At 44.4% G+C, this 21171-nt stretch overlaps 1 protein-coding gene across 1 annotated transcript in view; it reads left to right on the top strand.

Annotated features, from left to right (window-relative positions):
• Positions 1–4976: 4976 nt before the first annotated feature.
• AHCYL1 (adenosylhomocysteinase like 1) overlaps positions 4977–21171 on the top strand; it is a 41029-nt gene continuing 24834 nt past the window's right edge. Inside the window, 1 exon segment of the mRNA NM_001101052.2 lies at positions 4977–5374. Within this exon segment, the coding sequence (NP_001094522.2) occupies positions 5255–5374 (120 nt within the window). The 5' untranslated portion in view covers positions 4977–5254.

Below are 21171 nucleotides of genomic sequence, written 5' to 3'. Positions count from 1 at the left end.
CTCCCAGGCCCTGTTTACAGCCAGGACAATTGACCCCACTGCTTAACATTTTTCCTCCTTCTCTCCAGCAGGACCTGGTGCTGTGACCCCGGCTTGTCGGCTTTGCTTGAAAGCCATTCCCATACTGTTCCTACCCTGACATACACTCTGTTTATATTGCACTGAGTTGGAAAGAACTCTAAGAACAAGAGGATAACGGTTAAGCAAACTCCTATGGCAATATGATGGCACCCTTGGGAAGCACTGACAATGATAAGTATGTAAACAATCTCAGTATGTGGTAATGTGTTTTCAAAATACTATAATTTGACCAAAACGGAATGACATGTACATACCGATCAGGTATGCAAAAGTACACTTCTGTAAACTGAGAAGAACTGCAAGTGAACTTATGGAGATCTAGAGATTTTCATCTTCATAGGTTTTTCTTTCCTCTAAAGAGTATGTTCAAAGTGAGCATAAATAGTAAAATAAATAATACATATGATCATCATAAGCAGAAGAGGAGGAGGAGCCTTTCTCCTTGGCCTTGGCCCTCGGAGAGTCTTCCCAACAGGGCTGGCATTGCAGAGAAGAGCAGGAAGAAGGCTAGAAGAGGGGAACAGGGGATTGAGGGAAGTAGGAGAAAGGCCCACCAGGGGAGCCAGTGCCCAGAGCCACAGAGGTACAGCCAGCAATCTTGCCCCGGGTGTCCCCGCAGGGCCAGCAGGGCAGATCAGCAATCTGAAGCTGTGTTCCCAGGGCACCTTTCACATCACTTACTACACCTATGGTGCCTCCAGGGTTGCACAATCAGGCAGCTCTGGGACAGAAAGAAGATGGCTAAAGTGGGGCCAGTACCACAGGAGGTGAAGGGGCCCTAGGGAGAGCACAGCCCTGCTCTGGAGTGTGCCAGGCCAGCAGGGAGCAGGCAGGTGTGAAGGGCGCCACCCTAGGAGCGCCGGGGCCTCTGGGATATGTGTGCACTGCACACAAATATAAAACTCAAACGGCTCAAGTTCACTCCTTATCTCAGCAGTCTCTCCACCTGACCTGCTTCTCCTCCTCCTCGCCTTCACCACCACCCACCCATAGCTCACCAGGCTCCGCAGGATCTTGCTGTCACAGTGGCTCTCATTCCACCCAGCCCTGCCCCTATGCCCCACCCACACTGAAATCTTTACAGCTCTCCTAATATGCCAGGATGCCTCAGGGCCCTGCATTTTCTCAGGCTATTTCTTCAGCCTGAGATACCTTCCCTGGCTTATCCAGCTGCTTATCTGTCAAGAGTCAGCTGGAGCAGCACCTTCTGTATAAAGCCTTTCCTGCTCACCCTCCCATCCTCCACCCACCATCACTCCCAGGTAGAGATCGGCACTTCACTTGTCTCTGTGGTCCCAGCATCTAGTACTGCTCTGAGCACATCTTCAGCAGTCATGGTGTGTGTGTGTCAGTTGCTCAGTCGTGCCTGACACTTTGTGACTCCATGGGACTGTAGCCTGCCAGGCTCCTCTGTCCATGGGATTCTCCAAGCAAGAATGCTGGAGTGGGTAGCTATTTCCTTCTCCAGGGAATCTTCCCAACCCAGGGATTGAACCAGGGTCTCCTGCATTGCAGGCAGATTCTTTACCATCTGAGCCACCAGGGAAGCCCAGCATTCACTGTACATTTTATGAATTAAAAAAATGAATGCACATGGAGAGTAATTTGGGGGGGGGGGTAGACAGAAGAATGAATTTGATTAAGCAGTCCCAGCCCACCTATGGTACCAGTGTGCTACCATGCTTGTGGTGACAGCATGTCCTAGTTCATCTCTCTCTCCTCAGACTGCTCCTTTCTAGAGCATGGCCCCCCTCTGATTTCTAGACCCTTTGGAGACTACTTCCGCCCACCACACATAACAGGTGCACCTGTCCTTAGGTCCCTGCCGACCTTGGGTCCGCATAGCATCTGCCGTCTCTGTGTGGGTGATGCAGTTCAGGGGAGTAAGCCCTGACTCACCCACCTGACACAGCATAGAGGCTCAGTTCAGAGAGCTGGGTGGGTAGGCTGGTAGCCAGACCCAGGGCCAGGTTGGGTAGGATGTTTATTTCTTTCACGCATAGGCAGTCACAGCCATGGCCTTGTGGGGCCATCGGGGGAGGGAGGAGGGAGCGTGCAATGGTTCTCACCAGTGTCATGTCATCACACTCTGACTGGGTGAACGCTTTGATCTGCAGCCCATACCTGGCGGGTGGGATGGCAACCGCCCATGTCCTCTGCAGGGGGCTGGTTTCCAGGAACGCCCTTGGTGGCTCTCGCCTGACATGAGCCACCTAGGCCTACTGCCTTTCCACCCGGGCAAGGCGTGCTGGCCCCCCACTTTCAGTGCAAGCACTCTGACTCCCCTCGGCCAGCCTCCCCAGCCTCCATTTGGGCCGGGCACTCAGGTAAGTGAAGTCACATCTGTTGATCTTCTTTCTGCTCAGACTGCAAAGTTACTGCTTCCTCTAGGTCTGGCCCTGTTGTCACCATTGTCCACAGCAGCAGCAGGCAATTCTGTGAGTCTAGTATGAGGGAAAACCTGTTACTTTGGTTCAGGCGGAATAAAAGAGAGGCTGAACTCCAGTCCCCAGCCAGCTCTCTAGCAATCTGAACATTAACATGCATGGCAGAGCTGGAGCTGACCACAAAGCTCTCAGACAACAGGAGTTTTAAAAAAATCAAATCCAAAAGACATCCATGCTTTTTTCTTTTTTTCAAATAAGCTCACCTAAGTCACATGCTTTCCTATTCATGGGATATGGAGTTTTCACCTCTGTTCTAGCTGGCTCTGTCTCTAAGGAGACAGCTCTGATTCCTGGACGCTGCCAACAGTTTGGCCAAACCCACACGATGAAAGCTACTTCAGGCCATACAGCCAGAGAGTCCTGGGTGGGCAGGCATAGCTCCTGGCCTCAGCTGAGAAATAAGAAGGAAAGTGCCAGTCTGGCACCCTTATGGATCAATCTCGTATTCTGCTCCCCAATCTCTGTCCCTTCTGCTACATAAATACTTCTGAGAGGGAAGTCGAGGGGCCTGAAAGAGTGGGTATAGGCGGGATTTCCCTGGTGGTCCAGTGGTTAAGACTCTGTGCTTTCACTGCAGGGGGCTTGAGTTTGATTCCTACTCAGGGAACTAAGATCCTACAGGCAGGATGGCATGGCCAGAAAGAAAAAAAAGTATTTACAGCACCCGAAACTAACAGAACATTGTAAATCAACTACATTTGAATAATTTTTTTTAATTAAAAAAGAGTGGGCAGAGGAGAGAATCCTAAAATGAAAATTTGCAGAAATGCATCCTTCCAGACACTTCCACAACCCAGTTCAAACAGGCAACCTCATGGGGCTGGGCGGTTGGAACATGGGATTCTCTGACTAAGACTCCTGAGGCCCCAGAAGCAAGTATTTTACACTCTTCCCAACCTTTTGTAAACCAGTTGGGAAAATGTTACTTCAAGCCACAACTTCTTTCTTCAGAGTTGACCTGTTGGGTCTCTGAAGTGGAAGGAAGAAGGTGGGATGGGAGGAATTTAGGAAAAGAGCCCTGGGAAGTCTTGAACACTCAGCAGAGTGGAGAGGAATCTGGCTTCCCAGTCAATCAAAGAGGGAAGGGTGAGGCGGAGGCATGGGAAGGGAGGAACAGGAGGACAGGGGATGAAACAGGCAATAGACTAGGGAGCTTTGTGGGGTGGTGGGGCTAATGAGAAGTCCCGGGTGACGAGATGGCCAAAATAACTTTTTAGAACATTTCAGAAATGTGACTTCAAATTGTTTGTGATGTGATGTAACCTCTCCCTTGTGGCCCACAAAACTTCATTAAAAGTTCTGCTACATGTTACAGCATTATTTTTGTGGTTGTTTTGGAATAGGGGTGGGGGTTGAAAGGAGAAGGGACTGTTCTCCACATTTGAATTGACAAGCAGGAACTAAAGAAACAGCCACAAAGACCAGAATAGCGACTAAAACTTCAGATGAGGCAGAAAACTAGAGCCAGAGGTAACCTTGAAAATTTCTGTCCCCCCAGTAATTCACAGAAATCGGGGAGGGGGGAGCATTGGACTTTCCACAGGACGTGGACATTTGAGCCAATGTCATTTGAATGTCAAAGGACAAGCAACCTCAGCTGACATTGCCTCACCAGCTGGACTAAGCCTTTAGAAACAAAAAACGTATTACACACATCTGTACTATCCAGGGCCTTGGCACAGGGGTAGCACATAGCCAGGCCCAGTAAAAGCATGTGAATATTTCATAAATGCCCTAGTGCTGCCCTGGAAGCTGGCAGAGTGAAACGCTTGGGGGTGGGGGGATGGAAGGGCTCGTCGACTTCTCTTCCCCTCCCCCACCCCTTTTCCTCTCCCACCCTCTTACCCATCGTTAGCCCTATCCCATCAGCTCCGCGACATGAAGAACTTGTAAACAAGCAAGGCCCAGCGGAGACGGTGGTGGAGGAGGTCACAAAGTGTTGCGCAGAAACCACACTGCTCTGGTTCTGTTCTGCCCACTCTTACGGTGTCAAAGAGGCAAACACTGCCTCTTGGGAAGGAGGTTCTGGTTCAAAGAGCCTGGGCATGGGGCATTGAGCGAGTGGGCTACGTAGGGCGCCGGAAGCTTCCTAGGACTGGCTGTAGGCTGTGTTGTGTAAGGCTCTGGTACTCGTTCCCAAGCATCCCTACACCCTTCTGAGGCCTCCCCTGGCATTCCGCAGTCCAAAGGCCCTCCAGCACCGCGGCAACCTTGCAGGAACCGCGCGCTCCTCGCAAGGTAATGGCGCCACCTGGCGGCATACAAGGGCGCGGCTCACCCCTGGAGCTTCCCTTCCCCCTCGAGCGAGGAAGAAAAGGTGGCTTCAGCGGCCCAGTCCAGCGTAGTGACGTCATGACAGAGCGCCGTTCTCCCCGCCTCTCCCCCCGCCCGCTGGGAGCTGCCAGTACTCGACGTGGCGTCACCGCCCTCTACCCTTACTTTGCGTCCGTGTTTGCGTGCGGCGGAGGTGGCGGCGCGGGCCGGTCGGAGCTCCGCGTTGCTGCTTCTGGTGCTCCTGTCGCCGCTGTCGCTGTCCGGCTGTCTTGGACCGCGGAGCAGAGGAGGCGCGGGCCACAGCACCTCAGCACCCGACGCGGCTTAGCTTGGGGCCCGGCGGGAGGGTGGGCGAGCGCGTGTCGGAGGGCGCCGCGCGGGCAGGCGGGCGGGCGCCCGTGAGGGAAAGAGGCGGGGGCGGCGGGTCAGCCGCGGGCCCGGCCGGCCGGGGGATGTCGATGCCTGACGCGATGCCGCTGCCCGGTGTCGGGGAGGAGCTGAAGCAGGCCAAGGAGATTGAGGACGCCGAGAAGTACTCCTTCATGGCCACCGTCACCAAGGCGCCCAAAAAGGTGCGGGGGCTCTGGGTGGCGGCGGGGGTCCGGGTTGGGGCCTCGAGGAAGGGGCGCGAGCCAGCCCCGGCCCTGGGCTCCAGCTAGTTTGGGACTTAAGGGGCGAGGTTTCAGGGACCCAGGACTACGGAGGTGGTGTGAGGGGTGGAGAGTGAGCGGCCCCAGGCCTATCCCAAGCTGGAAAGGCCGACCCTGACCTCACTTTCCTTTGTCCCTCGGCCCAAGTCCTCCGGGATCTTTTCGAAACCCAGCACGGCCAGGCCTTAAATTTGCGGCTGACTTATCCTAGATGAAGGGCCTCAGAGATGGGAGTGGGAGAGAGGTGAGCGAAGTCTGCTGACCCCAGTGACCAGCCCCAGGGGATGAGGGTGTACGGGAACTCTCCCCTCAGGTGAGCAGGTAAATCTGATAGTGCTTCTTTGGGAGCAGTGGCCGGCTTAGCCAACAACTGCGTGTGATCTTGGAGGCAAGATGGGGAAAAAAAAATGCGTGGAGCTAGCTAGCTCTTTTATGCAGGTGAAAAGCATGAGGGCAGCATGAAATTGAAGACTAATTTTCATCTTCTGTGGTCGTCTAGTTGCTTCGACACATGTAAGAAATTAACGTTTGGAGGTTAGTGACAGCAGACACTCATGGATACAGGTTGATGGTAGAGTCGTGTGAATAGATCACTTCGGCATCCCTTGAGAAAGGAGCTTGGGTGGGTTGGAGGGGTGGGTGGTAAGGAGCGATTGCTCATTCTTTACTGCACTTACTGAGGAAGAACAGGTTTAGTCTATTATGCTGTGGGTTGAGCTCAAAGACCATTCTTCTAATTCTTTTATTTTGGAAGATTAAATGGCAGCCTTTGGAAGTATTAATCTAACCAGCTCTCTGAGTGGTGGAATTGGGATCCTTGGTGCTTTCTGAGTGTTTACTGCCAACCACATTTTGATTTTCTACATCACTGGCACCAGTTAACGGAGAACAAGAGAACCTTTGCAGAGAGGTGACCTTTCTGAAACCAGTAAGAACCTGGGTAAATATTTCCCTCCTATATAAAGACAGAGTTTCAAGGCTGTCCCCACCTGCAGTGTTTGATGGGATGCACTGCTGGTGTAAGCTGCACAAAGCAAGATTTGTAGATAGTGACAGTCCTTCAGGCTGTGGGAGAGATGATTTTTTTGTTTGTTTGTTTTTTCTTTTAAGGAAATTAACCTGCCACTCCAGAAATCTAATACAGGATTGAGAAGATAGTTCACCATTGTGTGCTGTAGCTCTGTCTTCCCACAAAATTTAGATCTTACCCCACAGAATGCCTTATAAAACCTTGCAGAAGATCCCTTGATTCTAAGAAGTCTGATTAATCTTATTTTTAGTGCTCTCAGTTCAGCTGACTGCTTTGTTGGAGCAGTAACCCTTTGTAATCTGCACTGCTGCTAAGGCACTTGAGTTGTGTCCGACTCTGTGCGACCCCATAGACGGCAGCCCACCAGGCTCCCCTGTCCCTGGGATTCTCCAGGCGAGAATACTGGAGTGGGTTGCCATTTCCTTCTCCAGTGCATGAAAGTGAAAAGTGAAAGTGAAGTTGCTGCATTTGTGTCTGACTCTTAGCAACCCCATGGACTGCAGCCTACCAGGCTTCTCCGTCCATGGGATTTTCCAGGCAAGAGTACTGGAGTGGGGTGCCATTGCCTTCTCCGTTGTAATCTGCACCAGGTGGAGACAAAGTGTACATAAGCAGAATGTTTAAGGATAGTACTTGGCGATGAGTTAGGGAGAAGAATGGGAACACCCTGGTACCCTCATTCCCTGAACTCTTCCTCTGCGCATAGCCTTTTGTTGGCCTAGTGGCTTCAGGGATTAGGCCTCTTTATTCTTACTTGCCTTTATTTTAGTAAGGTTTTATTCCTGCAGGTGCCACTAGTAATAAAACAAAAGTTTGTGTTGTAGACTGTAAACTCCATCAAGGCGGCAACGCGTGTTCACCATTGTATCCATTGTGCCCCAGCTCTGTACCAAGCATATAGTAGGTATTCAAATAGTAATTGCCCATCTGGCTGGCTAACTGGTAATTGAGATGTCTGTATGGCTGCCTACCAGGAATAAATAACTCTTTTCCCCTTTTTTTCCCAAGGTGGAATGTTGCTAATGTGTATCACTGTCAGGTCAAGTACTAATGAAAAATCTCTAAAAAGAGATTCATATTCCATTAGCTCAAAGGAGTGGTCTCTGCCAGGAATGTGGGAAGACCCTGTTGTAAGTTTCCATTTGCTGGTAAATGTACCCCTGTGTTTCTTATTAATCTTGCTCTTTGTGAGCTTTGTTGTTTAGTGTTTGCACAGCACTTTCTATTAAAGTGCTTTATGATGACTAATTACCCTTCCCCCAGTGATGATAAAAAAGGCCTTTATTTAGTTAATGGGTTTGTTGAGGACTAGTCAAGGTCACATAGCAAGTCCTAAGTAAACTGTTTTTTCACCACTTTAGCTGAACTGGACATTATGACTTAGGTCACTTTTGTACTTCTGCCATGTGTTGATAATGTGAGAAAGCATGAGCAAAGTAAGAGAAAAAATTTTATCTTGGCATGTATTGAATGGTGTGAGAAAAGGCCTCTTCAAATAGTGCTGTCCTTTGCCTGTGAGAATTCAGCATGGCTCTAAACCAGCTAATCCTTGGATCATTCTAAGCCTGAGGCCCCTTAGGAAATGAGGACATTTCTGGTGCCAGCCAGAGGCTATAGGTTACTTCAGGGTGACCCTGATGGTCTTCAGTCAGATCAGATTCCTGTGCAACTTGTGAAGTTTTTTCACTTTGGGGAAGTTTGGATGTCCTTCCATTAAATGCATAAATAGCAAGATTCTAAAACTGTAATCACAAGTTACTCATTTTTGTATGCCGTGAGATCTGCCACAGTACTATGTAGATAATATGACTCCACAGTCCTATTCAAAGCTTGATCTGAGTATCAGAAAGCCAGCTAAATGGGTCCCAACTTGAGCAAATGAGCTGCTGTGCCTCAATTTTCTTATCTGCCGAATAAGTGCTTTGTGTTTAGAATATGTGCAGATAGGTATATGTTGGGAGTAAGCAAAAATGATTTTTAAAAAGAAATATATTAGTATACTTATACTCTCTGTCTTTAATGAGCATTTGAAATGATTTACAACACAGGACACATACAATATACATGAGGAGCCCGAATAATAGAAAAAAGGGAAAAAATGTTGTTAACCCTGAGGGCTAAGACAATTGATGAGGCTGGCTGATCATCACATGCAACCCTAAGCTCCCTAGGAGCTGGAGAATGAATCAGAATTACAGTCTTATTAGCAGACATGGGAAATAATCTATACCAATTCCTCAGGGAGGCAACTTCTGCTGACACTAAGTTCTAAAGGATATTTTCATGTGATAGTATTAATAGCTATAGTATGATTTGTGTGTGAAGTCTTGTTCGCCAGCTGTCACTGGTGATTTCAGATGGAATTGCCAGGAAAATCTGGGAGAGAAAAGGAGACCTTGAGTTGTAAGGGCCATGTACATTGTATCACAGCTGAAGAGGATCCTTGTTTAATGTTGGCAGTTATCAGTCAAACTGAACAAGTCAGCCAGTTCTTCATCTTCCCTGGGTATTCATCCCTCTTTTTCTGCTACTTTGTATTGCAATGGTAATATTTGTCCTTGGACCTTTGGAAATTGAGATTATGTCAAATTGGATTGTTGGTTTTTTTAATTTCCCCCCATAGGGTAAACCCAAGTTTGTTGAGGAAGCCTCCTGAGATGGACACGTTTCTTTGGAAGGCCTGTCAGAACACCTGTACTTTTGAACATATAGAGTGACTCTGTAGAGTGAAACATTAGGCATTTGACTAGGATCTATACAGTCAAACCTTACCACCAACATAGTAGGAAGAAGAGAAAAAGAACACGACAGAACTACTTTTGCTTGTAGGATATTCTTTGTAGGATGTATTTGAATAAAGCATATGTGGAACTAATTCATCAGAAGGGTCAGCTGAGACTTAGGAAGCATACCAGATAGAGACCCAGTAAGTAATGCTTAGACATTTAAGTGAAATACAGGATTTTTTTTTTTTTTTAGTCAGGGTTTTGTTGTGGCTAATTCTTGGTGCAGTTTTATAAAATTCACACCAGTACTTCTTGGATTCCCTGAGAAGTGATTTGATAGATTGGCATTTCCTATCCTCTCCACATCATTAGTATCTGTTACTTCTCTTTAGAATGACCACTGTTGTAGTGCAGTCTTTGAACAGGAGTCAGAGGTGTAAGAAGATCCTATCTCTTTTAGATTGCTCTACAGATACTGATTAGCTCTCTTTTTCTTATTGGATTCTGTTTAGTTTGTCAGGCACAGTTTTCATATTACTTTGTTGTAAGTTCCTTTAGATTTTTAGCTTGTAACAGAAATCTGTTCATTGTCTACATTCCTTGCTGTCAGTGTTATAAATCTGTACCTTTTGTTTCTTGAGGAGGGTGTCCTCGGGCTCCAGTGTGTTACCCAGTGTATTATTCTTGTAAAATTGTTTGTAAAAGATATTTTGATACATAGAATCATATCGATCTTTAGTTGCCTGTGACTCCTAAAAGTTTATTCTGCCACCTCAAGTAGTTATAATCTGTAAATAAACCCTTTAATGCTCTCTTGAAGCTGTTACTTAAAGGAACTAGCCACTAAAGGAGAATCATGTATACCTGACTGTTTCTCAAGTTTGGAAATTTGAATATTAAAATTTTATAAAGAAAGGCCACCCTTGTACTGGATATAATAATTCAGAATACATCACATTGAGGTGGGTCGGAAGCACACCCCTCTTGTATGAAGAACAATCCATTCACATAGAATATAATTTTTTTCCTGAAATCCAAGAATCCAAAGTTAAAGACAGATTCTTAACACAGATTTTCCTTCCAACTCTTGTCAGTGCTATCAGTGCCTTGAATGTGGTAAATATTTAAAAATTCACATCAATTTCTATTCACATGAATTCTGTTCTGATTCCATATTTCCCTTTGTCTCATTTCCCTTTATCTCATTCAAGTAGTTCTCTTGCGATCCCACTTTGGTTTCGCTGTTACATAAGACCTCTTAATGTCCCCCTTTCTGTTTCTAAAACTGTGAGGAGTAGTACAATGTAAGTTAAGCACTTGATTTTGCAGTAAGGTTTGCCTTCAGAATCTACCACCTTGAAGTTATGTGACCTTTGGACAACTTGGGTAGCTTAACCTGTTTGAACCTCCGTTTGTTTTTTTTTTTAATCTGTGAAATGAGGAATAATGATAGTACTACAGGATAGCTGAGATTAGAATGTAATAAAGACTAATTAGTGTATTTATTTGTTTCTGACTAGAGTGACCATATGTCCTGGTTTGCCTAGTACAATTCTGGCTTATGCCTGTTATCCCAGCCTGCTATTCAATGAGTGCCTTCTTACACAAAAGTACCCTGCTTTATATGGAATTTCAAAACACTCTCAAAGAGTGAAAACAAAGATGTTTCTATTGGAGTATCTTTCAGCAGGAAATTTCCCTGACAAAAATGTTATTTTATGTAGAGCTTACTCCTGTTGAACACTAGACTGAGTTCCAGGAGGTACATAGACAGTGGGAGAGCTTAGAGCTTGTAACGGAAATGAGGTGGGTTCTACTGGACCGCTCCCCCACCTCCTTCCCTGTGACACACAGTGTACCTGTAGAATATGGGTGTTTCTCAGACATTGGCCTAGCTGAGTCCAGGAGTTTATTTCCTTAACCTGCAATCAATAGTTTGGGAGTCTTCCAAAACTAGAATCCTAGAATCACATGAAGCAATTCCAGAGGCTCTTCTGAGCTGTAACCTTGTCTTTGTGTATACAGTCACCTTCAGATCCCATCCCTATGTACCCCAGCTCCCTCCAAACCCACTCAGGTTCTGTTTCTCTCTCCTCTAACAGCCTGCTCTTAATTATGTGTAACTGATTTTCTCTTGTAGAAATGTGTGGCCTTTACTCCACAGCAATTACGGACCTAGGGTGGCTCACCCTTTGCCTTTGTTGACAGTCATACGGGTTTCATTTTTGTTCCTATCTCTGTTCAGTTTTTCTAAAACAATTCAGTCAAGTACCTTAATCTCAGAATGTATATAGTGATTAGTACTGCTTAGTAATGTACAATGGGGTTAATCATTTACTGCCCAAACAGGACACAAAGTAAAAAAGTGTAATGAACTGCTGGTAAAAGGTAGTATTTGTGATGTTGGGTAGAGATTGAGAAAGGACTTTGACAAAACCACAGATCTAAGACTGCAAAGCTTGTTTCTGCTTTCTTGTCTTAAAAGCCCCAGTGCCTCAGCTAATGTGCCCCTGTACTTAATTTCTCTGGCTTAATGGGCTTAAAATATTCTCCTTTACCAGCCCAAACCAGTTCAGTTCTTTTAAAATGGGCACCCTGTTCTTAGTTGTGTGCTAGCAGGGAGGCTTAAACAGGAAGGATTTGGGATTGCTCACTGTTCCATGCTGTTCATCTTGGACCTGCCTCAAGTTTAGTTCTTTACAATCTGAAGAACTGCCCGACTCGAGCAAGCCCTGTTATTTCCGTGTTTGTCTCTTCTTTCCTGAACCTGTGTGTGTGCAGTGGCATCGGTGGGATCCACTGTGCCTGTGTGCTCAAGGTACCAAGGAAAGTGCTCACGTGCTGATCTGCATTGTGCACAGCTCTGTGAGGTAGATGGTGAGCTGGTGAGTAGCAGAATGAAGGGACTAAAGGCTGGAGCAGATGAGTGTAACCATGTTTCATTCATTTTGGCCTCCCTAGTGAAGCTGTTCGGGAGAAGGCAATGGCACCCCACTCCAGTACCCTTGCCTGGAAAACCCCATGGACGGAGGAGCCTGGTGCGCTGCAGTCCATGGGGTCGCTAGGAGTCAGACACGACTGAGCGACTTTACTTTGACTTTTCACTTTCATGCATTGGAGAAGGAAATGGCAACCCACTCCAGTGTTCTTGCCTGGAGAATCCCAGGGACAGGGGAGCCTGGTGGGCTGCCGTCTATGGGGTCACACAGAGTTCGACACGACTGATGCGACTTAGCAGCAGTAGCAATGAAGCTGTTCATATCTCCGAGCTTTGAGCAGTGTTAGGATTTTGGATGGAGAAGGCAGTGGCACCCCGCTCCAGTACTCTTGCCTGGAAAATCCCATGGACGGAGGAGCCTGGTGGGCTCCGGTCCATGGGGTCGCTAAGAGTCGGGCACGACTGAGTGACTTCATTTTCACTTTTCACTTTCATGCATTGGAGAAAGAAATGGCAACCCACTCCAGTATTCTTGCCTGGAGAATCCCGGGGACAGAGGAGCCTGGTGGGCTGCCGTCTGTGGGGTTACACAGAGTCAGACACGACTGAAGTGATGCAGCAGCAGCAGCAGGATTTTGGAAGTTCTGTTTTTCATAAATGGCTCCACGTCTTTTAGTACTTTTTAATTGTATTAAGGTGAACCTTTGGAGTATAGGTTTCCATGGGCATAATGGAAATCACTGTGTCCCTTTACCCCAGGACTGGCTTGACTGCAAGTCAAAGTTTCGGGGCTATGACCTAACCCTATTAACGGTTTGAGGATCCTGAAGTCAGAAGAGGCCTGTCAGGGAAAGTTAAGAGGACCGATTCTTCTCTGCCTCCTTTGACCACCCTGCACTGTTTCCTTACTCAGAGGCTTTAAGGGAAACCTTTTGGGGCTCTCATGACAGTTAGCTTTATTTTGAGCGTTTAGAAAAGAGCTCTTTGCTTTGAATTCTCAAAATGCAGCATCCTGTCTCTAACTTCAAAAGAGGTCAATTAGTAGACAAATTTGTGTGAAAGCTAGATAAATAGGCTTCTCTTTTGCCAGTTTGAGGGAATGCTCAAACCAGTGAAGTAGTCACTGGATTAGAGACTCTAGAACAGTGATTCCTATCTTTTGAATCATGGATCCCTTTAAAAATCTTACAAAAATCACTGTTCTTTCTTCAGCAAAATTCCAGAGCACAAAAACTTATTTATGCTTTCAGAGAATTTATGGGGCTCCCTGAAACTCATCTCTGGATCCTGGCTTTAAAAACCTTGATTTAGAAGGACAGGGCTCTAAGCCATGGTATCTTTCTCCCTTACAGATTCAGAAACAGCTGAGGTTAAATTTCCAGGCTTGCAGTTTGTCCTTGAAACAAAGCTGAGGTTGTTCGTGTTCTTTTCACCCCCCTCTTTGGGATGCTCCTCAGCTTCCTAAGAGACTCATTATCAATGCCTTGAGGGTTCAACTCAGGAAGTTGTGTGCACTGAAACCAGCATTTCAGTAACTTTGGGGGGTTTTGTACCTTCTCAGCCCCATTGTCCTCAAATGAACTTTTGATACCCCAAGAGCTCTAGAGTTCATTCCATAGGAGTATTTAGAATAGGGGGCTCACATCTTTAGGCTGAGTATCAAAACTCAGTAAAATAATTTGCTCCACTGTGTATCTCAGAAGTAGGTTTGATTTCAGTGTAGTACTTTTCCGACTGTTTTCAGTACTGACTTGATATCCGAATCTTTTCATTTGATTTCTCTAGACCAAGTCTATTAAGGACAAGGACCATATCCCATAACATATGTATAGTATGAAGGGCTTTGCACCCTACAGTGTCAATAACTGTTCACTGAGTAAAATACCGTGAGATGATTGTCCCTTAGAGAAAGTGGGTTGAACTCTCTTGGTGACTTTGGCTTACTTTCCCCTTCAGCTGGCCAGTGTTGTTTTTCTTGAACCCCTCTAATGTGAATGATAATGCAGTACCAAGAACTGCAGGTAAGAAATTGATGGAAATTTCCGGCAGCTTAGTAATGCCAGAAATAGGTAAGAGAATCTTTGGAGCTAAGATGATGAGAACCACAAGCCAGTAGGCTAAAAGCGTAGAGGTGTCCTTAGACATAATGGGAAAGGTCATTTGAATTTCCCACCAAGTTCTGAACACTTAGCATTAGAAACACTGCCCAGAGAATACCAGTTGAAACTGGTATTCTGGTTTACTCTTGATTTAAGCTTACTCTTAGGGTCCTTGAGATTTGGGGGCCAATGATGAGTTGAACAGTTTCATTTTGGAGTCTGTGTTGGAATCCTAAAAGTAATAAACAACATCTCTGCCTGGCAGTGCTGAGGAAACTTGTGATTCTTCTCATTCTGCAATCCTGACTGCCCCTTCTGCACCAAAGGCTGAGCTCTGTGCTCAAAAGCTGTATGTGCCCTTGTTTTTGAAACACACCTTCTTCAAGTCACAGTCTTCAGGGAGCTGGGCCAGTGCTTGCCGTAATCAAGAACTTGGACTCTGGTTGGCACTGAAAAATCTGTGTAGGTTGTTTTTCTATAGTAGGTAACCCAGGCAGGATTCAGGGGAATGGAAGACCTCCAGAATTTTTCAGCTTTAAAAGTAGAAATCTGTGCTTTGTAGAGGTGGCAAATGTTCACTTGTTCCAGTAACTAATTCAGTTTCCTATGGGTGGCCAGGTGGTATCCAGCCTCCAATACAGTACTTGTTTCTAGTGTCCAGAGCACCGGACTTCTTTGCAAGCAAGACAAGAAGATTCCCAATGTTCAGCTCTTATGGAGAATAGCCCAACTGGCTTGTCATACTGAACTAGATGAATTGTGAATGTTAATTATACTGATCAATACAGTGACCTTGGTAACAGGCTTGTGGCTGCTGTAGAATCTGTTTACTTCGGGTTTGTAACAGAAAAGAGACCAAGCTAGTTGGGAACATGGTGTTCTAAGTGTAAGTCCAAGCAAGATGCATACTGGACAGACTGACCCTATCACACCCCTTCCCTGGAATTTCCCAGAGGGAAGCATTACTCTGGTGATGGTTTCTGTTCTTTTTTGCCAGTTGAGAATGATCAAGGTTGGCAGAGGCTTGGTATTTAGTGTGGTGGGGTAAAGGGTGTTTACAAATCATGAAGGTTAAAGAGAATACCCGTGTTGAGGGGCACCTCCTTTCTCTACCTTGTTTGTAATTAGGAGTGGAGAATTGATGGGATTAATTTCAACCTTTACTTTCAGGAGAAGGAACCTCTTCTATTTGGAGAGTAGAGGGTTCAGAATTCTGCACATTCTTTTCTGACTCCACAGGGAGGGGATTAGCTGAGCCCTGGGCATGTTTGGAATGAGAATACCTTGCCAATTTTTACTGAATTTGGACCAACCCATTGTAAAAATAGTCTCTCTTCCTTAGACAGGCTCTTTGTCATGTTCTACTAAACCTCTGTGGATCCATCTAATGGATTGTCCACAGCTGACAGATGGAGTTGGTATTAAAAGCAGATTTTCTACTTCCTTGGCCTTATTTTTTTCTGAAGAATACTGTCTAACTCATTTGTTCCCTGTGTTCCTTGAGTCACTTTATCAAGAGCCTGGTAAACTCCACGTGCCTGTGTTTGCTTTTCCAGATCCTGCTTAGATTGTCTCAGATCAGTCCTTCTTATGCAGTAAGAAGGAATAAAAGGTATCAGTCACCTAGGGAGTTTTTTTTTTTCCCCCAAAAAATATTCATTACCTATTCATTACTGGAGCCTTACCTACTTAATCAGAATGGGGAGGGGGTGTGAAAGTAAGGGGCAAGTGGAGAAGGGATGGGATGTGGATTTTGGTACAGCTTCCTCAGTTAAACTTGAGAGATCCCAGACTTAGAACACTCTGTTAGAATTATCTAGCAAGGCTAGTCAAAATTTTGAAATCTGATATTTGGATGGTAATGCCGCTACCACCTATCTTGGATGACTTTGACCTTGAGGGAAATCTTGTGCCCCTTGTGAGAGGTCCTGAAAACAGCTTCTCCTTGCTCTTCTTTCCCAAGGTGTACAGAGTAAGCCATAACCAGAAATCATGCCACCCTGTCAGCTCAAGATGGAGGACCTCCTGTGTCCCCAGACCTGTGCTGGCCACTTAGGGTACATTGGTGAACAAGACAAGCGTCCCTGTCCGTCCTGTGGCATTTACATTCTTCTGAGGTTATTACTTGGGTCACATGAGTCTGGTGTAGTGGTTCTAACAATTTGGAGTTTAGAGCCCTATCAGAGCTATGCTTATCTTCCAGAAAAATTACATATATGTAACAGTTTGCATATAAGGGGGAGTTGGCAGCCTGAAGCCCATCCATGGACCCCAGGCTAAAAACCTTGCCTGGAATTAAGAATGTCATGATTGGGATAAAGCAAGGCCAGGAGTTTGGGTGTTTGGACATTTTTTTCTCCTAACAAGACTGGGTTGTGATTTCTTCGTCTATATAGCCAAGGCAGTTTGCCAAGAACTCAAGGGTACCTCTAGAAATAGTATAAGGAATGGCTAGAACTCCAGGAAATCAATAGCATTTCTTTAGTCTGTGTTGTCTTTGAAATGCCAAGAATGATTTTGACTCTCCATCTGCATTCCTACCTCTGGCTTCTGGTTGGCTGAGCTTCTTGGACTCAATAGATTAAAAATCAGGTCAGAATATAAGATTTCCTTAACATGGTTATTGTGAATTCCTGGACTGAGGGTGATAGTAAAATTATACGAGAGGACATTTTCATGAAATTCTGGCTTCAAAACATAGAAAAATCACCATAGTTGATTGAGGGGCTGAGGCAATAGCCAAAGAGTAAAGATTGGAGAAAGATGGTGGAAGAAAAAGGAGGGCACTAAGCTGGTAAGCCAGGTAGCCAGGAGAGCAGCTTCCTCCTTAAGCCAAAGTGAATGGATTTGAGACTCAGACAAAAGATTATTCCTTTTTAGCCCTCAAGGGGCCTGTTGCTATTGTTTGATTATCAAATAGAACTCAGGATAAAAAAGGAAGGGCAGATAAGGTTTGGCTTTATTGATAGAAATATTAACATGTCTATCCCTAGAAAAGTTGGTGTTTAACTTACATGAATGGCCAAAGGATTGCCCAGTGTTAGTACAATGTGTAACATACTACAGAAATGTGAATGAAATTTCATTTGGGCAATAGGAGAAAGAATTACATTAAAAAAAGACACAGCCAGATTTAGAGATTGAAGCACAATGCACTGCAGAACCCTGTGCCAGTGTAACCACAGGCCAAGACCTCTTTAAGGTGGTCTTTACAGGGATATTCTTGTTTCTAAGGGAAACTTTCCAGACCCACATTGAGGGATTGCTGAATAAGTGCTGTATTCAAGGCCCTTCAGGCCACACTTCTGTAAATTCGGAGAACAGAAGTCACAGTCCTTCCCAGAGGAGCCAGGAGACTCTAGATGGTTCCAGTTGTAACTGCTCTAGCATATGGAAAAAACAGATCTGCTGTGAAACCTTACAACCTGCTATTTAACATAAAAGACATCTCACTGTTTGCTTAATGATGCATTGAAGCCAAAGCTACCTAATCTAGTGGAATATAATCATACCACCAGTTATCTTTGTTTTCTATTTTTAAAGAAACCCTTTAAAATGATCAAAGGAGTTTCAGACCTCACTTCCTGCATCTGTTTAGATTTGTTTTGAGGTTCTATTCAGCTTACAAAGCTTTATAGTTAAAACCTGCTCTTCAGGTTTTGGAAAAATTCTATTCTTAAAAACCATATAGCCAACCATATAGCCAAGATATTTTAATTTATTCATTAAATGAGTACTTTAAATAATGTCTACCATGGCTATGAAACCAAGATCCAGTAATCACATATCGTGTCAAGTAAGTCCAGAATACTTCAATAAAATTAATAACCTTACAGGAACTTTTTGTTAGTTGTAGAGTTAGAGAAGTGGTACCAGAAAATGGGAAGGCATCAATGACAAAATGTATTTTTATTTAAATTTTTACTGGGAGGTCCCCAAACTTATTATAGCTCATTTTGAATTGGGAAAATGCAACCTCACTTGGTCTTTCAGACATGTTACAAAGTACAAGGTGAGTTGAAGTGGGTGTTGTTTGAGTGGTATGCCACAGTTGAGAAAAGAACCTAGTAGAATGTTCTCAATTTTAGGACATGTGCTCTAACTACACTAAGTGCTGGTCTGTGAAAGAAACATCCTCCCATCACTGTTCTACACAGGATAAATATTAACACTGATAAAATCCAAATTTTAAGTATATTCTCTTTTGCATGTTTCAAAGCATGATCATATCTTATGAAAATAGCCAGCAGGTTTCCAAAATGACACCCCAAAAATTATTATTCAGTTTTAACCATACCAAATTGAAAATCTCCTTGTGTAAATTAATAAATACAGGTGGAGTTTTAAAATCGCTTTTGATTGTGATGGTAAACTCTGAGGTCATTTCTTTCATCCTAGTAAAGTGTCATGATTGGGTCGCCTGTACATTCTCCTCCTCCCCACTCCATCCCCAAAAGACAGCTGGAAGTATGTATCGGAGTGGAGCTCTTTGCTTCCACAATGTTTGGGCTTAATTTGTCTCCTCACCCTTTCCAAGTCTAAGGAGTGGTATCTCTCAATGGCAATTCATAGGCAACTTTAAAATATTTTCTTTGCATTGTTTCACTTCTCCAAAATCAGTCTGGATTTTGGAACTGAAAGTTCTTTTCCCATCCCAAAGCTTACCATGTTCATCTGGTATTGTAAGTTCAGAAAGCAGTAGTGCAATAGTGGAGTGTTCTCTAAACTAACCCTTTGAAAATAAAGGGAAAGTTGCTGCTTCCCCTAGACTATTCCAAAAGAAGGATAATAGTACCGTTTTTGGAGGGTTGTTTTTTTTTTTTTTGGTGGGTTTTTTGGTTTGTTTGTTGCTTTTTACTCTGAGTTTTTGTTCTTGTTTTAATCTTAATGTTGGTAGCAGATTGCCTTGACCAAGGCACTTAACCACCATCCCTGTTGTTTTGTCATCTGTAAAGAGTAGATCCAACCGTCAAAGGATTCCAAAATGTTTCGAAAATACAGATCCTCTATAAGAAAAATTTTAGTCATATGCCACTAATTTTGAAAGTTAGTGAAAGTGAAAGTTAAGTCGCTCAGTCCTGTCCGACTCTTTGTGACCCTGTGGACTGTAGCCCACCAGGCTCCTCCGTCCATGGGATTCTCCAGGCAAGAATACTGGAGTGGGTTGCCATTTCCTTCTCCAGGGGATCTTCCCGACCCAGGGATCAAACCCAGGTCTCCCGCATTGCAGGCAGACACTTTAACCTCTGAGCCACCAGACAAGCCCTAATTGTGAAGCAGGTGCTTAAACTAGAAAGGCATAGAAATCCTGGCATTCAGAACCTTGGTTTTCACAATACTATTAAATGTGAACTTCAAACTTCTAATCAGCTTTAAGTAAAAGTTCTAATTGAGTGCTCTCAGGTGGTTTTACTTGTTCTTTGTATGTCGAGATTTAAACAAAAATGGTGTGAAAAGACATTTAAATTAATTTTATTCTAGCACTGTTACTGGTAAAATTCGCTGAATAACTTTTCCTATGCAAAAGTTGATTTTGACTGTTCATTTACTATACAGCCCAAAGCAAGAGACCTTTATCCTTGTGCATCTGTCCGCTTTACTCATTAGAAAATGGCTAGTCAGGAAGTCATAGGTCAGGAAGACCCAGACTTTTGTTGTCTGGTATGGGAGGCAGAGAGTGGAGGGGGATTGTACTGTATTCATTCTGGAGCAACAGGTATCTCTCATGTTTCATTAACTCCAAAGAAGTTGCAGCCGACAGTTTCTTCAGCCAGCTTGTTTCTTATAGGCTATCTAAGGTCATGATTTTAAACTGAGATTTTTAACTAAAATTGAACATAAACACCTCAAGTTAGAAAGTCAAGAAGGATGGCAAATACTGCCTCTCTATAATTAAAAATACAATTATGTTTTTAATGTGACTGATTATCTTTGATAGATTCTTGTCCATGTGTTACTGTCTCTATTCTCCCTCTAGAAGCTTAAAATTATGTATTTTATTTTTAAGAGCTGGGAAACTGAAGCTTGTGCTGCTTATCTTTAAAGTGGTTTCACCTTGTCCATTGAACTTGAAAATATCCAGTCTAACTACTGAATGGATTCTGAAAGGTCCCATTGACCCACTCATCTTTGGAAACAATGCCTGTTACTACATCGTATTTAATGTTAGGTCTTTAAAGTCAGATTATGTTATTTAATATTGAGTTTTGATGGCTTTTTCCTTCCTTGATGGAAAGCAGTAGATGGTGACTAAAAAAAAGTCTCATTAACCCTTGTTGAGTATTAGTCTAGGGTTCTGGAAACTGATTCTTTTTAGACTCAGCTGCTACTTATTTGGAGTTACTTGTATTTCTTCTGCCATATCACAGGTGGGATTCACTCACTCAGATGAATATGTGAAGAGGATTTAAGTTTCTAAGATGCCATTGACTTTAAACTTTATTTAAGCTAGCCTTCCAAATCAAGGAAGGAAGAATTAATCTTGTTCCAACTTGATAGGCTAAGAAGTTACACAGATGACATTTATTCAATCTATGTGGCTTTCCTTCCAAAATGCCACAGACTCCGTTTTCCTTTAGAGCTGTCCACTATTTACTTGCTTTCGGTGTTAACTTTTTTTTCTCATAGCAATTTGTTTGAAGAATACAGATTTACCTAATTTGTAAGCAGTTGACAAGTTTTCGTCTTAAGAAATGTTCCAGTATACTTTGCAGTCAGGTTTGCCAGTTTAACATCTTGTCTGTGCGTGTGTGAGCTCAGTTGTGTCCAACTCTTTGCAACCCCGTGGACTGTAACCCACCAGGCTCCTCTGTCCCTGGGATTTTTCCCAACAAGAATACTTGTGTGAGTTGCCATTTCCTTCTCCAAGGATCTTCCCAACCCAAAGATTGAACCCACAACTCCTGCATCGCAGGCAGATTCTTTAC

Source organism: Bos taurus, chromosome 3 (assembly GCF_002263795.3).
Source record: "Bos taurus isolate L1 Dominette 01449 registration number 42190680 breed Hereford chromosome 3, ARS-UCD2.0, whole genome shotgun sequence".
Lineage (NCBI taxonomy): Eukaryota > Metazoa > Chordata > Mammalia > Artiodactyla > Bovidae > Bos > Bos taurus.
The sequence above is the reverse complement of the archived record's forward strand: the minus strand, read 5'-3'. Positions and strand labels throughout refer to the sequence as shown.